Below are 18,281 nucleotides of genomic sequence, written 5' to 3'. Positions count from 1 at the left end.
AAAGGAGTTGAAGGTCTCTGCCTCCAAGGCCCAACTCAGGCAATGAATTCCAGATGATCTCTACCCTCTAGTTTTTCCTTACCTTCCCACTAAACCTGCTGCAACTTAGCTTGAATCTCTGACCCCTAGTTTTTGAACTGTTTGTCAAGGAAATCCAGTTCCATTGTCGACTCTATCTCTGTCAATTTTGTATACCTCAATCATGTTACCCCTCAGCCTTCTCTGTCCCAAGGAAAACAACCCCAATCTCTCCTTGTAGCTATAATTCTCCAGCCCTGGCAACATCGTAGTAAATCTTCTCTGCATTCTCACCAGAGCAATTACAATCTTCCTGTAATGTGTCCAGACCAGTACACCCTACTCCACTTGTGGCCTCAGTGTCTTATACAGTTTCATCATTATATTCCTACTTTTGTATTCTATATCTCTGTCAGTGAAGGACAGCATTCCATACGCTGCCTTTACAACCATAGCTACCTGTACTGCTACCTCTGGGCACCTGTGCACTTATATGCCAAGATCTCTTGCTTCATAGTCATACAGCACGGAAACAGACTCTTTGGTCCAGCCAGTCCATGCTGAATATCATCCCAATCTAAGCTAGTCCCACCTGGCTGCGCCTGACACCCATATCCCTCGAAACTTTCCTATTCATGTAATTGTCTTTTCAGCATTGTAACTGAGCCAGCATCCACCACTTCCTGAGGGTCGTTCTACCTGTGAACCACCTGCTGTGTAAGTCATTTTTCCTTTGTCTGTCTTAAATTGCTCTCACCTTATGGCCCCTAATCTTGAAATACCCCCTCTTCGGGAAAATAGACCTACCATTAACCCTACTTGTACTCCTTATGATTTTGTAGGGTATCTATAAGGTCACCTCTCAATCTGCTATGCTCCAGTGGAAAAGGTCCCAGCCTTTTTTGTTTTATAGCTCAAGTCTTCCATACCTGGAAACAGCCTGGTAAATCTCGTCTAAATCCTCTCTGGCTTAATAGTATATTTCCTACAACAAGACAACCAGAACTGGACACAGCAGAAGAGGCCTCATCAATGTCCTGTACAACCTCAACATGACTTCCCAACTCAAAGTGTGCAAAATGTCTTTTTAACCACCTTTCCTATATGTGTTGCAAACTTAAAAGAACCCCTCGGTCCTTTTACTCTACAACACTACTCAAAGCTATCATTAATTGTATAAGTCCTGCCCCTGTTTGTTGTACCAAATTGCAATACCTCATTTATCCAAATTGAACTTGATCTGCTATTTTTCAGCCTATCTATTCCTTCAGCATTTTCCTCTTTATTGTGTATGCCCTTTTAGTGTTTGATCTCCCTAAATGGATTACTTCATACTTCGCAGAGGTGAACTCCATCTGCCATTTCCCTGCCCGCGCCATAAATCCATCTATATCATTGAGGAAATTACAGCTATCCTCTACACTGTCCACTACATGGGCAATATTTGTATCGTCTGCAGATTTTCCAATTGTGCCTCCTTGTTCAAGTTCAAAGCATTAATGTATAAAATAAACAGCAGGGGTCTCAATACTGAACCCTGCAGACACCACTTGAAACAGCTTTCCATTCGCAAGGGCAACCATTGACCATTGTCCTTTGCTTCCTGTTTCAAAACTGACTTTGGATCCAATTTTACACATTGTCCTGTATTCCGTGGGCTTTTACTTTTTTGACCAATCTGCCATGTGGGAACTTGTGAAATGCCTTACTAGGATCCATATAGACAATATCCCCTGCACTACCCTCATCGATCCACCTTGTCACCTTCCTCAAGGATTCAATCAAATTTGTAAGGCATGACATTCCCTTAACAAAGCTAGGTTGACTATTCCTGACTAGTCCATGCACTTCTAAGTGATAGTTTCTCCCAGCTCCAGGATTGATTCTAATAATTTGCCCACCACTGAAATAAGACTAACTGGCCTATAATTGTTTGTCATTTCTTTTGTACCTTTCCTAAAAATAAAAGAAACCATATTTGCACTCCTCCACCCCTAAGGAACATCACCCATGTCTAGTGAAGATTGGACCTTGGTTAATATAGCTTATTGCTGTGGTTCTGTTCGCCGAGCTGGAAGTTTTTGTTGCAAACGTTTCGTCCCCTGTCTAGGTGACATCCTCAGTGCTTGGGAGCCTCCTGTGAAGCGCTTCTGTGGTGTTTCCTCCGGCATTTATAGTGGCCTGTCCCTGCCGCTTCCGGTTGTCACTTTCAGCTGTCCGCTGTAGTGGCCGGTATATTGGGTCCAGGTCGATGTGTTTGTTGATGGAGTTTGTGGATGAGTGCCATGCTTCTAGGAATTCCCTGGCTGTTCTTTGTTTGGCTTGCCCTATAATGGTAGTGTTGTCCCAGTCGAATTCATGTTGCTTGTCGTCTGCGTGTGTGGCTACTAGGGATAGCTGGTCATGTCGTTTCGTGGCTAGTTGGTGTTCATGGATGCGGATCGTGAGCTGTCTTCCTGTTTGTCCGATATAGTGTTTTGTGCAGTCCTTGCATGGAATTTTGTACACTACATTAGTTTTGCTCATGCTGGGTATCGGGTCCTTCGTTCTGGTGAGTTGTTGTCTGAGTGTGGCTGTTGGTTTGTGTGCTGTTTTAAGTCCTAGTGGTCGCAGTAGTCTGGCTGTCAGTTCAGAGATGTTCTTGATGTATGGTAGTGTGGCTAGTCCTTTGGGTTGCGGCATGTCCTCATTCCGTTGTCTTTCCCTTAGGCATTTTCATCAACAGATGCCTAAGGGAAAGACAACGGAACGAGGACATGCCGCAACCCAAAGGACTAGCCACACTACCATACATCAAGAACATCTCTGAACTGACAGCCAGACTACTGCGACCACTAGGACTTAGCACACAAACCAACCGCCACACTCAGACAACAACTCACCAGAACGAAGGACCCGATACCCAGCATGAGCAAAACTAATGTAGTGTACAAAATCCCATGCAAGGACTGCACAAAACACTATATCGGACAAACAGGAAGACAGCTAACGATCCGCATCCATGAACACCAACTAGCCACGAAACGACATGACCAGCTATCCCTAGTAGCCACACACGCAGACGACAAGCAACATGAATTCGACTGGGACAACACTACCATTATAGGGCAAGCCAAACAAAGAAAAGCCAGGGAATTCCTAGAAGCATGGCACTCATCCACAAACTCCATCAACAAACACATCGACCTGGACCCAATATACCGGCCACTACAGCGGACAGCTGAAAGTGACAACCGGAAGCGGCAGGGACAGGCCACTATAAATGCCGGAGGAAACACCACAGAAGCGCTGCACAGGAGGCGCCCAAGCACTGAGGATGTCACCTAGACAGGGGACGAAACGTTTGCAACAAAAATTTCCAGCTCGGCGAACAGAACCACAGCAACGAGCACCCGAGCTACAAATCTTCTCACAAACTTTGAATATATTAGCTTATATTTTATTTGAGTTCAGCCAACAAGATCAGTTCTATTATTGGGTAATGCATTTGAGTTCATTTTCAAATTTGAGAAATAGAAAAAAGCTGCATGATTTGGTTAATTTGCGTCTAAGGAAGAAGTCTACAATGACCCTCATGGCAGAAGGTAACCAGCCTCGTGCCAGAAAATATTTGACTTTGAGAAGAAAGTAAATCTCTGGTTTGAGCTGAGAGGTCCATAGTCAATGTTTTGAAGAAAGTTTGGAGCAAATAAAAATACTTAACATAAATGTGGAATGCACTCTCCCTGAGGCCACAAAAACTATAGGTGACCTGATCCCCAGTGAATATACTTAACCTGTACACTCTCCTCCAGATCCCTGATGGAAAAGTGGAGGACTGCCTTAACTGAATCTTGTCTGTTGATATATCAGTTTACAGGGTAAACCACAAAAGAATCTTCATAACAAAAGACAATTGCCTTGCATAACAAGGTTATTGTATGAAAGCAATAAATGCAATTAGTTAGGCGTAACTATGAGCAAGAAGGTTCCATCTGCACACCAAACTAGCTTAAAGTACACTTAAAAGGTGGCTTGTGCTTACTCGAGATGGTCAAAGTTGACAGACACCTAAATAACGAATGACCTATCTTTAAGGTTTTCTTTAGAGTCAACAAGTCGACAATGATCTAACCAATAAAAAAAATCATGTGGGTTCCAGATGAAAAAAAGGAATCAAATGGAAAACTTGGTTGGGTGGTTGTCCTTAATAGGACCCAGCAAGTCTGGATAGAGATGCAATCTTATTCCTTTTGAAATATAAATTATTCATAAGGCATGGAAACAAAGCATTGTGTTTAAGGTAAAAGTAATTTAAATTACTGTTTAAATTACTGTTTGGAACATCCCAGGCATGCCAGGTGACCATAGAGATGAGATGTGGAATTCAGAAGGTTCTTCTGTTTAATTTCCTCACAGAAAGCGCTTACTTTTTGCTATTGTTAGGCTTTAGTTCATTGAGTTGGGGGAACAAATTGAAATAAATTTTCATAAAACTTTCACTTGAAGCAGGTATAGTCATAATTTTACTGTTCCCTGAGAAGAACATGGGTGTGGTTTGAGCTAACTTTGAAATTTGAGAGGTAGAAAGAAGCTGAATGATTTGGTTATCTTGAAGCTAAACGAAAAAGGTCTACAGTGACCCTCATGGCACTTGCCAGAAAATATTTGGCTTTGAGAATAAAGTGAATACCACGTTTGAGCTGAGAGATCCATAGTCATAAGGTTTTTTAAATAAAATTTGAAGATTATCTTAGATCAAAGTTATGAAATTTCATACTTTGGAGAATAGTTGGGATACTAGAAAGAAATGAATTCCAGAAGACTGTTAGATTAGATTAGATTACTTACAGTGTTGGAACAGGCCCTTTGGCCCAACAAGTCCACACCGCCCCGCCGAAGCGCAACCCACAAAAATATTCAAGATTTATGTAATGTAGAAAGGCTGTTTTCCCTGGAGCATCAGAGGCTGAGAGGTGACCTTATAGAGGTTTATAAATCATAAGGGACATGGAGAGTAAATTGAGAAGTAAAAAAAGAATCTGAGTTTTAAGATACAATTCCAAGTGCTTGTGATGCTACACATTTTGGTACCTGCGTAAGTGAATTAGCCAGTTACATCTCTTTCATTTTTTTCTTTTAATCCTCACACTGTGTGTCTATGTGAGAGCGGGGCTCGAATCAAAGAAATGGACATTAATTAGATTACCTTGTATAACATTGTTCTGTTAAAGTTACTGTATTAATAATAAATGTTTCATTCTTTAATTTAAAGTGTAACATCGATATCTAGTATCAGTTGTTCATGAATTCGGGTTAGGAACCATTGTGATTACCTTGAACCCCTTGGCCCCAAAGGAATCACTGTTCTTCCCTCAGCTCTCAGTGGAAACGAGTATTGTCTCTGGCTCCTCGTAGTTGTAATTAGACTCAACTAGTTAATGTTCATTGCACCTCTTGCATTCATGCAATAAATTCTTTTTTTGTGCAAGGTATGTTCCCCTTCTCATTGAGACTCTCTACCTGTTTATCCTCAATCACTGATATAATTATCACTCTGAATTAAAGGGTTAAGAAGACATTTCATAATTCCTTGAAAGTGGAGTCACAGGTAGATAGGATATTGAAGAAGGCATTTGGTATGTTTTCCTTTATTGATCAGAGCATTGAGTACAGTAATTAGGTGGTCACGTCATGGTTGTACAGGTAATTTTTGAAATATTGTGTACAGTTCTTGTCTCCCTCCAGTCAGATGTTTGTTGTGAAACTTGAATGGGTTCAGAAAAGATTTACAAGGATGTTGCCAGGTTTGGAGGGTTTGAGCTATAGGGAAAATCTGAATATGCTGGAGCTGTTTTCCCTGGAGCATCAGAGGCTGAGAGGTGACCTTATAGAGGTTTATAAAATCATAAGGGACATTGAGGGGGTAAATAGACAAGGACTTTTCCCTGGGTGGGAGAGTCCAGAACTAGAGGGCATAGGTTTAAGGTGAGAGGGGAAAGATTTAAAAGGGACCTAAGGGAACTTTTTCATGTAGAGGGTGGATATATGAAATGAGCGGCCAGAGGAAGTGGTGGAGGCTGGTGCAAATACAACATTTTGAAGACCTCTGGATGGGTATATGACTAGGAAGGGTTTGGAGGGATATGGGCCAAGCGCTGGCAAGTGGGACTAGATTGGATTGGGATGTCTGGTTGGCATGATTGAATTTGACTGAAGGGTCTGTTTCCTTGCTGTTTCTCTATGACAATGGCTCTCATTGGACTCATCTTAAAAAGAATTGTTGACAGTAAAAAAAAAACACCAACCACAAGCCAGCAGCCCAATACAATATGATTCAGGCTGAGGACTGAGGATGTTGCCATTCATCCAGTACAATGTGTACATACAGATGGATTCAAAAATTCTATGGTGCTATTTCAAAGAAGATAATTAGAGTTCTTCAGGGTCTAGTCAAATATTTTCACTGGACTGACATTACTAAAGAGGTCAGGTCACAGATGTGAAAAGTTAACTCTTTCTTTTTTAGTAGATTAAGTGAAACCAGCTATTTCCAGATATTCTGTTTTTATTATTGGCTAACTTCAAGGAATCAGAGGTTCAAAGTCAGCTCTGATAAATAATTGACTTTAAGATAGAAAATGTCTGAATTCTGGTAACTTTTTTTTGACGAGGAAATGATAGACGATGGCATTTGGCAAGAGTTTAACTTTTTTTAATGGGCACATGCAGGGTTATGATAGATAAGGTGGATAAAGAAAAATTATTTCCATTTGCTGATTGCTTAAGGATTAAGTGACACAAACTTGAGGTTTTCATCAGCAAATGCTATGAGGAAGAACTTTTTAATATGCAACTCATGGTAATGACCTGAAATGTGCTGCTTAAAAAGCTGGAAGTAGACATGATAAATGATTTCTAAAGTAAATTAGATATTTGTGAAGTAAATAAACTATAGGAATAAAGCTAGGGAATGGAATGACTGGATTGCTCTACATAGCACCCGCATAGACTTGACTGGTTCAGTGATCTTTTTGGCATAATGAATCTTTGATATTCTGCACTTTTGCACATATTACCTCAGTTGATAATAGTCTGATGTTATGGACCAGACCAAATCCCCTCCAAAAAATACTCACAAAGTAGTCTAGACCCTAACTACTTTATATTTTAAAGGTAAGTGCTACATTCCAGAGGCAATGCGACTGGTCAAACTAGAAAATTTGAAGCAAACACTTTATTCATACACAACAGAAAGAAGAAATTGGAATAACTTAACTCTATTGAAAATCAGAATAATAGAGTATTCTATTATTAAACAGTAACTGTTCCAATATAGTAACATTCCATAAACACAAAGGCAAGTTCAGAAAAATAGATCGCCTCACAGGGAATTCTCCAGTCCAGGAGGAAAATCATCAAGACTTGTGTGTGTGTCTAAGTGTAAAAAAACAACAAACTAAATATCCAGGTTCTGTCTGAGCTTCACCTTACATTTTCAGGCTGCTTCTGTTATTCTTACATCAGAAAAGAACCCCAGAGCCTTAAATCCCAGAGCTGTTTACTTTATTGCCTTAAATAGAGGCTCAACATCTCTATCTTAAAATCTCTCTGCAAAAACAAAAGAATAAAATACATCTCTTAAAGCCATAAAATTGTCGCACCTCTCTCTCCCTGCCCTGTGACTGAAAAAAGGAATCAACCATCAATATAGAAAGATGGCCTCATTTTTAAAAGCCTTTTGTCTTAGGCTATTAGTACACTACAATATATATACATTATTTTGACTCTAAGCATACAAACATTCACTATAGTCCATTTCAGTCTGTTTTACCTGCCACCGAACACCTTCATTTTCCTTCTATAAAGTCGCAATGTGTAAGCAATTATGTTCTCTTGTCCTGCCACATGTATAATTTTCAAATTGAATGGCAGCAATAATAAGCTCCATCCAAACAATCTGGAATTTATATTCTTAAGTTTTGCCAAAAGCTCTGTTTAATCTTTCCCTAACATGTGGTCTCTGACTCACCAATATTTCTTTAATTAATTTCAGTGGTTCTCTTATCTCATGCCCAAAAACTAATATGAATGGACTGAATTCAGTTGATTCATTCAATGCATTCCTAACTGCAAAATGTATAAATGGAATTCCTTTATCCCAATTTTCTGGATAATCTTGACTATAAGCCCTCAACTTGGTATTTAAAGTTTGATGCCACCATTCTAATGCTCCCTACGATTCTGCATGGTACGCAGTGGATGTTAATTGTTTTATTCCTAAACTGTCCATTGCTTCCTTGAATAATTTTCATGTAAAATTTTACCCTTGATTTGGATGTATATTAGAGGGTGGCCCATATCTAGTAAAAGAAAATTGAGTAACTCTTCTGTAATCCATTTATCTGTGATGCTGCATAATGGAATGTCCTCTGGAAATCTACTTGACACATCCATTATGGTCAACCACTACTGATTCTCACTTTTTGTTTTAGATAGGTATCCTATGTAATTAACACACTTGTAAAATGGAGGAATGGGTATTAAGGGTGGTAATTTTATCACTGCCTGAGATTTTCCAATTACCTGATATGTATGACATGTCTGGCAAACTTCCACCACATTACTCACTCAATCCAGGTCAATAAAAATGTTTTTGTATTTTGGCTTGAGGTTTCCACACTCCCAAATGACCACCTAATGGTAATTCATGTGCTACCTACAACACCTTTCTACAACCCACCAACAATACAACTTGATGAACTTCCACCTATTTTTCATCTGTCTATATAGGTGATGGCCTCCATTTTCTCATCAAGATGTCATTTTCAAGATGGTAACATTCTGGGATACACTCAAATTCTTGTGTGTATGACGTTTGATACTGCTGCTATAGAATTTCATCTTTCTGAGCTAAAAACTTACCCTCACAAGTAAATCCTTTAAAAAAGATCTGGCACTTTCTTCTCAATCAGGTTATATATTCTGGTGAAGCTTTTTAGCATCCACTGTGCTTTCCTTTACCATTTCAACAAAACTCACTAGCTTATTCTGTTTTCCCTCCTCTATCTCTCCAGTGCTTTTTCTCACCCACCAATATTGAGACTTATTGCAGTGAAAACACCTGAACTTTTTTCACTTCACCCCCCCCCCACCCCAACCATGGGTGTTTTTTACTTCTCTTTCCCCCTCATGGGTTCCCTTTTTTACTATCTTTTATGAGATCTTCTTTTCCTGAGGATTTCTCTTTCCCCACTTTCTATCCCCCACAGATTGAAATTGATGTTGGAAGTTAAGTTTTGATTTATGAACTCGTAGTCATCTACCATTTCCGCTGCTAATCTTGCAGTCATAATTCTTTGCTCTTCCACGAATTCTCACTACTTCAGGAAATGAATTTTTGAAATCCTCCAAAATAATTATTTGCCTTAGATTGTTGTATGTTTGATCTATTTTCAAAGTCCTTATCCGTCTATCAACATTACTTTGATCCTTTCAAATTCTATGTATGTTTGACCCAGGTTCTCTCCTTAGATTCCTCAGACATTGCCATTAGGATTCTGTACGAGCTCATATGCACTTAAAATGGCTTTTTCCACCTCATTACACTTCCAAGATACTTCCTATGATAGTGATGCAAATACCTCACTAACTCTCAAAACTTTGGATCAGTAATATCCCCATGGCCACCGGGCATTTCATTTGTTTAGCCACTTTCTCAAATGAAATGAAAAAGGTTTCTACATCCTTCTAGACGAACTTAGGCAATGCTTGAACATATTTAAAACCAGCCCTTTAGCTGAGATGGAATTGCTCTCTATCACTACTATTCCTATTTTTCACCACAGTCTCTGCCGTTTTAAGGCGACTTTGAGTTTTAATTTCTAACCTCTCAAGTTCAAAACTCTCTCTCTCTCTCTCTCTCTCTCTCCATTTCTTCTCTCTCTTTCTCCATCTCTTCTGCTAGGGCCTTCCTCTCGTTTTCCTTTTCCTCTGCTTTTATTCACCATTCAAACTGTTTCATTTCTTTTTCATGTTCAAGCCACTTCATTTTCAAGTGAATTTTAGCCATTTCCAAAGATTCCGATGGCATTCGTGGCAATTGTAAATGCTGCGCAATTACCCCAATTGTTCCTTCTTTCCTCACAGACACAAGCAACCCCAACTCCAGCTCATTTACCAATTCTGAAGTCTTTGCCTTGCTCACTTCCTGTAAAACCTCAGAAGTGACTTCTTCCACTCCCAGAAAGAGTTGTTATTACATACTCACTCGGTTGGGCAGCATTTGGACAGAGAGGAACTGAGTTGAAGTTTTAAGCTGATGATTAGCCAGCATCAATTTTGCATCTCGCTGCATTAATTTGTTAAAAGCTGCTGCATGCTTCTAATTTTATTTCAGATTTCCAGTATTTGTTGTGTTTTGTTTTTGTGTGACTATAACAGATTATCTGATCATTATCATATTATTGCTTTCTGGACCTTGCTCATTTTTAATTGGCTGTTGCCTTTGTGATATTCCAAAATACAATTCAAAAGTGCTTCATTCATTGTAAAGCTTCTTGTATTTCTAATTATATGATGTAGACTATAATATTTTACTTATTGTATCAAACATAAGTACATGGAATTTTACATAGTAATTGCCTTCTTGCAATAAATTGTTTTGAAGCACAAAATAATATAGCTCGAAGTAAAAATTAGGCCTTTGTTAAACTTAAATTCAATATAATATTGTATGTCTGAGCATTATTATGTGAACTTCTAAATGCCATTGCTTTCTGAACAACATTTTAAAGCTTTTTCTTTCTTCCCTCAAAAAATTATTTCAAAAGCTATTGAAGGGCATATTCCCACAAATATTTGTAAGAACTTTAGGAAGATTTACGTGTAATGTGCTAAACTCAAGAACCAGATTACTGTAATGGTGTGGGTGATTAAAAAGAAAATAAATTACATTTTATATTTGTTAGCTGAATGCAAAATTCTGATTATTTGCTGAAAGTTATTCTGTGAGCTCACCCATAAAAGAATATTAAGTTACATAAAAGATAAGGGCTGAGGGCTTTGCTACATCCTGCAGGTAGTGTATAATTTTCATAAATGATGGGGAGAAATTGACAGATAAATGAGAAGAGAACATTCTAATGTCATGCTGCTTGCCGTTCATTCAAATAACATAAGGCACTATGGCATGAAGCATAGTGTAAGCTGGAGTGACAACACCTCACTTTCTGCTGAGGTAATTTACAGCAACTGAAGCTCTATTGAATCCTACAACTCTGGAATCAACCTAATAAACTTGCTCTGAATTGCTTACAATGCAACTATGTCCCTCCTTACATGAGGTGACAAAAGGTGCGCAGTGATAATGCTAAGAATAGTGATCTCTGCAATGTCCGCTACTATTGTTGCAAGACTTTTTGCTTTGTCACCCTTGCAGTGAAAGCCAACATTCACAGTACCTGCAAGCTTACTTGTTGTGATTCATGTACAGGGACATTAAGGTCTTTCTACAATCCTGTCCTCTAAAATTGCAATTAACTAATATTCAGCTTTTCTAGTTTTCCTTCCAATATGGACAACCTCCAATGTTTCCACTTTATACTTCACCGAGCAAAAATATTCTTGACTTCGTTTCCCACCTATCTTTATACTGTCTCCAAATTTATTAAAATAATCGGTCCTTCAGCATTGATCCCTGTGACACTCTGATTACAGTTTGTAATACAGAAAATTACTCATTTGTCTTTATTCTGTAGTTATCCTGTCCATCCGTGCTGTGAATTTCTTTCAAGTGCCTTTTTGAAATCCAAATGCATTACTTCTACTGGTTTTCCTTTTATCTATTTTACTTGTTACATCCTCAAAGTACTCTAATAAGATTGCCTTACTATATCTCTTTCACAAAGTAATATTGACATTGCCTGATTGTATTGTTTTCTAAAGGCCTTGCTGTTACACCTTTGTTACATTAGTGTTTTCCTAATGATGACCATTAAACCTGTTTTTCTGCTGCCTTCTTACTTTCTGGACCAGTGTGTCACATTTGTGTAATCTGCATAAACCTTTCCAGAATCTCGGGAATTTTGGAAAATTGCTACCAAACATCAAAATTATCTAACCTTTTAAAATATTCATTCAGGCAATATAGGCTTTGCTGGCTGGGCCAACATTTATTCCTCTTCCTTAACTGCCTTTCAGAAGGTGGTGATAAGTAGCCTTTTTGAACCATGGTAGTCTCACATTTACAATGCTATTAGGAAGGGAATTCTAGGATTTTGACTCAGTGACAATGAAGACACAGCATTATACTTCTAAGTCAGGATGGTGAGTGATTTAGAACATTCAGTGATGGAGTTCCCCTGAACCTGCTTCCCTCGTCCTTTAGGATGGAAGTGGTTGAGAGTTTGGAAGGTGTTATCTAAGGAGTCATAGTAAATTTCTGTGGTGCATCTTGATGGTGCAAACTGCTCCTATGGTGTGTTGGTAGTGGAGAGAGTGAATATTTGTGGATATTGTGACAATCAATTTGATTGTTTTGTCCAGGATGGTTTCAAGCTTATTCAATGTTGTTGGAGCTACACTTACCCAGACATATATGAAGTATTCCATCACATTCCTGACTTATGCTTTGGGAATCAGGAAGTGAGTTATTCATTGCAGGATTTCTAACATCTGATCTGTTCTTGTAGCCACCGTATTTTTTGGCTACGCCAGTTCAATTTCTGATCAATGATAACTCTCAGGGTGTTGATGATTGGGATTCTGAGAGAGATAATGTCATTATCTTTTGTGTTAGGCATGACTCCAACCAGCAGAGAGGTTTCTGGGTGATTTCTATTGACTCAAGTTTGCTAGGGCTCCTTGATGTGACACTTGGTCAAATGTAAATTTGATATTAAGGACAGTTCTCTTGCCACCTCTTTGGAGGTCAGCTTTTTTGTCCATGCATGAACTAAAACTGTGATAAGGTTAGAAACTGGTCCTGGTAGAACCCAAACTGAGCATTATTCAATAGGGGTTCAGTAAACACAAGGAGAGCTGCTGGCCTTTTTCTAGAAACTCTGGACACTACTTCTACCTCCCTTGTGCTGCTGTGGTTGCATTTGACATCATCCTTATAATCCCATGCATTTGCAGATATTGAAAGTAATTGACTCAAATGGTGGTTATTAGATTATTCTATGATACCTACCAAGCTGCATAAGCAAAGGATAGAAAGAATAACCTTGGTGGTGATAACATACTGGAGAATGAATTAGGCCATGAAGTAGATTCTTAACTCTCAGGATTCTGTCAGAAGAACCAATGTTTATTCTCCCAACAGTAGCTTGTGGTCCTCCTTGGGCAAGATGACCCTGAACTATACCCAATAGAGGTTTGCTCCATAACAGTTGGTAGTAAAAATACACAAACACAAAAATATTTTGGGGGGAAAGCCATGCATCATTATTTTGTATGTGAAGACATGGTGGAAATGCCAACAACCAGAGGTAAGATTATTAACAAAAGGAGAAATGACAATGCAAAGAAAACTTTTTTACACAATCAGTAATTATAATCTAGAATACACGATGTGAGTGTTTGATGGAGGCAGATACAGTTGAGGCATTCAAAAAGAAATGAGTGGTTTCCTGGAAAGGAAGAATGTGAATGGGCCTGGACAGAGGTTGAGGGTGTGGTACTATGTGAATTGCTCAATCAGAAAGCCAGTGCAGACACAATGACCGAATGACCACCTTTTGTGCTGTAATCATTTCTGTGATTCTCTAAGATGGTTAAATTATTACATTTTGATCTATGATATGTTACACAACAAACCTGGAGTTGATTGAGTTCTGAGTTGTACAGTACTAATGTGATTACAGAATTTAAAAATGGCATTAAAACACATGATTACAGACAGTAATACCATTACCAGGGAAAAACTGAAAAATTGCTTCAGAGCTATCTGAACCGTCCCAATTGTTTATTATTTTGTACATTACCATCTTCCAGATTCTTTTGTTTTCATTAGTCCTGTGGTACATACCATACACATTTGTCGTGAGTTTCTCAATAGAAGCATCAATGGTTTCATTCACCCTACTTCCAGAATAAATCTGTATTTTGCCCACGTTAAGATCCTCATTATTTTATAAGTCATGTTCAAGATGTCATGAAGTTTTGTCATGGTATCTTGTGAGAGTAGTGTGAAAAGAGCTAAATGATTATCTTTGTTCATTCTTAACACAGGTGGTACTTCCAACTTTTATATTAGAGAAAAGGTCGCTGCTGGAAATGTATGCAAATTTCATGGCCCACGCAGACATCTTTGTGTCAATCACTAGTGGTATAACACCTGAAGAGCGGATTATCAGTTTTGTGGAATATTACCTGACTGCTTTCCATGAGGGCCGAAAGGGAGCAGTTGCAAAGAAACCCTATAATCCAATAATTGGAGAAACGTTTCATTGCTCTTGGGATGTGCCAAAAAATAATGTAAAATCCATTTCAGCCAATGGAATTTTAACATTTGGCAAGGATCAGCCCAAACCCCAGCAAGCCTTCGAGCCGAGCAAGGACCCAACAGAATGCTACCGCGTGAGATTTACAGCAGAGCAAGTTTCCCATCATCCACCGGTTTCTGGATTTTACTGTGAATGCAAGGAGAGGAAAATTTGTGTGAATGCACACGTGTGGACCAAGAGCAAATTCATGGGCATGTCCATAGGGGTCACCATGGTGGGGGAAGGTAAGAACAGTTTGCAAGTTCAGAATTTTTTAAAGTTAAGGACGGATTGCTATGGTAAGTTTAAGAAGCTGCAATGTGAAATTATTAGTTAATGACTGTGCTTTAGAATAAGAATTAAATTATATATTTATGGTTGATATCTACAATTTAATATACTCATTCAATATAATATTTGTTAGAACATATTCTATTTAATCACTGTTGCTGCAAACGTTTGTTCAAAACTTCAAAGTTTCCCAGAACTTGATTTGGTTTTTATATCTAAGGTTAGATGATGTATGGTAGGAAGAGGCTCATGTGGAACATGAATGCTGGCATAGATCAATTTGGCTGAATGGCCTGATCCTATGTTGTTAATCATATGTAAGTCAACCTTGAAGAATAATCCTGAATTTCCTAAAAGGATATTTCCAATACGCCAGGCTGAACCACAAAAATTATTGAAGCTTTGAGCAGCAAAGTAAAACTAATGTCAACATTTCAGGGAGAGAGTTATTGTACTCAGGATATGAATCCGGGACCTTTCGCAATGTTAAGAGCTTTTTCCCTCACTTTTAATTTAACCAGTCACAAGTAACTGAGTTTAAACAAATTTTCTCACTTAAGTTTTACTTAAAGATTGAGGACACTAATCCCAAAGTCCGTTTAAATTTGCTGGGACCTTTTGTTCAAATCTGTCCAGACCTTGGACTTGATCCATCCAAACCTGTCCAAATCCCAGACGACAAGCCCCCAAATTGTTAGGAAGTGGAAGTTGGATCCCTCTGTTAATTAAAACCAAACACCCAAAAAAGCTTTCCTTGCCTCATAATTCCATTAAAATGTTAGTGCGACAGAAACCTCTGAACGTCCACAACTTAAAGAAAATTAACAATTAATTTTTTAAATTCTAATAGTGATCAATAAATAAAAACGTTAACAAACCCAGCACTATTTTTTTTCTCTTAAATGAACACAATTCTATTAACATGCTGTTTCCATAACGTAATTATTAAATATTATATTAACTTAATCTCAAGTCCACCCAGTCTCATTCTTTTTCCACTGTCTTCAGTCTTCCGTCTGATCTTCCTGGGTTGTCGTCTTCTTTTCTACTTGTACAGGAATAGGTAACCTTTGATAGAGTGCCTTCTTATTTCTTTGAGAGCAAGATGTTAGATGGGCAATTAGCTCTCCAGCTCTACAGCAGTTTTTCTATTGAATTATGGCAGTTGCTCTGATCAATTTTCAAAATGCCTGCGTTTTTTATACTCTAAACATCGTAAGAAACCATGATATCATTCGACGTGATGGCACTGTTCACTTCGATTGACAAAACCCTAGCCAGAGAAACAATAGCCAACTTACTGGACATACAGAACAGAAAACAGGACGCTGAACCTATCAACAAAGACGGCATACTGAAACTACTGGACTTGTGCCTCTCAACACACTTCACATTCAACAACCAGATTTACGAACAAATCAACGGAACACCCATGGGATCACCGATCTCGGGACTCATAGCAGAGGCAGTTATGCAAAGGTTAGAACAAACAATCCTACCACAAATTCAACCCAAACTCTGGGTCAGATATGTCGAGACACGTTTGTAATCATTAAAAACACGGAAATAGAAAAAACACACCGGATCATCAACGCCACACTCGCAGGAATCCGATTCACGAGAGAAGAAGAAAAGGATAGCCAACTCCCATTCCTAGACGTGATGGTACAGAGAACACCAGACAGAGAATTCACTACAAGAGTATACAGGAAAGCCACACACACAGACCAAGTCCTAAACTATGAAAGTAACCACCCCAACACACACAAACGAAGCTGCATCAGGACACTATTCAAAAGGGCCACAACACACTGCAGTACAGCAGGACTGCAAAAAGAAGAAGAGGAACACCTATACAAGGTATTCGCCAAAAACGGATACCCGCGCAACTTCATCAGCAGATGCCTAAGAGAAAGACCATGGAACGAGGACACACCACAACCAAAAGGACTAGCCACACTACCATACATCAGGAGCATCTTGGAACTGACTGCCAGACTACTGCGACCCCTAGGACTCATAACGGCACACAAACCAACAGCCACGCTCAGACAACAACTCACCAGAACGAAGGACCCGATACCCTACATGAGCAAGACGAATGTAGTGTACAAAATACCATGCAAGGACTGCACAAAACACTATATAGGACAAATAGGAAGACAGCTAACAATCCGCATACATGAACATCAACTAGCCACGAAACGACACGACCAGCTATCCTTAGTAGCCACACACGCAGACAACAAGCAACATGAATTCGACTGGGACAACACTACTATCATAGGGCAAGCCAGACAGAGAACAGCCAGGGAATTCCTAGAGGCATGGCATTCATCCACAAACTCCATCAACAAACACATCGACCTGGACCCAATATACCAACCACTACAGCGGGCAGCTGAAACTGACAACCGGAAGCGGCAGGGACAGACCACTATAAACACCGGAGGAAACATCAAAGAAGCGCTTCGCAGGAGGCTCCCAAGCACTGATGATGTCGCCTAGCCAGGGGACGAAACGTTTGCAACAAAAATTTCCAGCTCGGCGAACAGAACCACAACAATGAGCACCCGAGCTACAAATCTTCGCACAAACTTTGAACATCGTATTCTCTCTGGTCTGATGTTTTCCAAACAAGAAATTCAAACTCAATTGAGTTTTAGTGTGCTGGGCATAATTTAAATTAAATGGTTAAATTTGAATTGTTGTCAAAAATTGCAACCAAAACTCAGCTATCCATTTAACAGCCAAGTGTTACATTCTGGAACAGTCCATCTCCCAGCCGTTCAGTTTGGGCAGCTGAGCCTGCACTTTAAATTCACTCCAAAATTCAGAAAACATACTTTATTTTGAAGTGAATGTACACACTCCCAACTTCATTCCAGTACTCAATATCTGTATTTTGATACTTTGACTAAGGCTGTCTGCACATGTACTGGAACTGTTGATTTTAGAATATGTCTACTTCCCTTTCTGTTTTATGATGGATTTTATGATGTCTGGATTTCTAGTTGAGGGTGATAAGTCATTAACCTATGAAAAACAATTAATTTAGTGCATGGTCCATGTGCTTTCTAGTAGTCCAAAAAGGGAGACAGTAGCTGTTGGCTTTCACAACACTGCATGAGGGTCCTGAGGAGCAGAGGTGTTCCCCAGTCTTCAAAAGGGCTGACATCCCTTTCCTGCCACTTGTTCTCTTGCTGCTTCTTCACCGAACCCAAATATCTTACTCCATCACCATTCCCTCCTGATTGAGTCATAGTGATGTACAGCATGGAAACAGACCCTTCGGTCCAACCCGTCCATGCCGACCAGATATCCCAACCAATCTAGTCCTACCTGCCAGCACCCGGCCCATATCCCACCAAACGCTTCCTATTCATATACCCATCCAAATGCCTCTCAAATGTTGCAGTTGTACCAGCCTCCACCACTTCCTCTGGCAGCTCATTCCATACACGTACACCCTCTGCGTGAAAAAGTTGCTCCTTAGGTCTCTTT

At 39.3% G+C, this 18,281-nt stretch overlaps 1 protein-coding gene across 3 annotated transcripts in view; it reads left to right on the top strand.

Moving 5' to 3' along the window:
• The window catches only part of osbpl10b (oxysterol binding protein-like 10b), a 259,812-nt gene that overhangs the window by 194,404 nt on the left and 47,127 nt on the right, over positions 1–18,281 (top strand). For all 3 annotated transcript variants that reach the window (XR_006315905.2, XM_087978586.1, XM_043719213.2), the window contains one exon: positions 14,233–14,731. Coding sequence is in view for 2 of the 3 variants with exons in the window: in XM_087978586.1 (XP_087834712.1) it covers positions 14,233–14,731 (499 nt within the window). In the remaining variant the exon portion in view is untranslated. The remainder of the gene's footprint in view (positions 1–14,232; positions 14,732–18,281) is intronic.

Source organism: Chiloscyllium plagiosum, unplaced genomic scaffold, assembly GCF_037043375.1.
Source record: "Chiloscyllium plagiosum isolate Xiang-an unplaced genomic scaffold, Cpla_swu_hap1 HiC_scaffold_34, whole genome shotgun sequence".
Taxonomy (NCBI): Eukaryota; Metazoa; Chordata; class Chondrichthyes; order Orectolobiformes; family Hemiscylliidae; genus Chiloscyllium; species Chiloscyllium plagiosum.
This window is presented reverse-complemented; position numbering and strand designations above follow the sequence as displayed.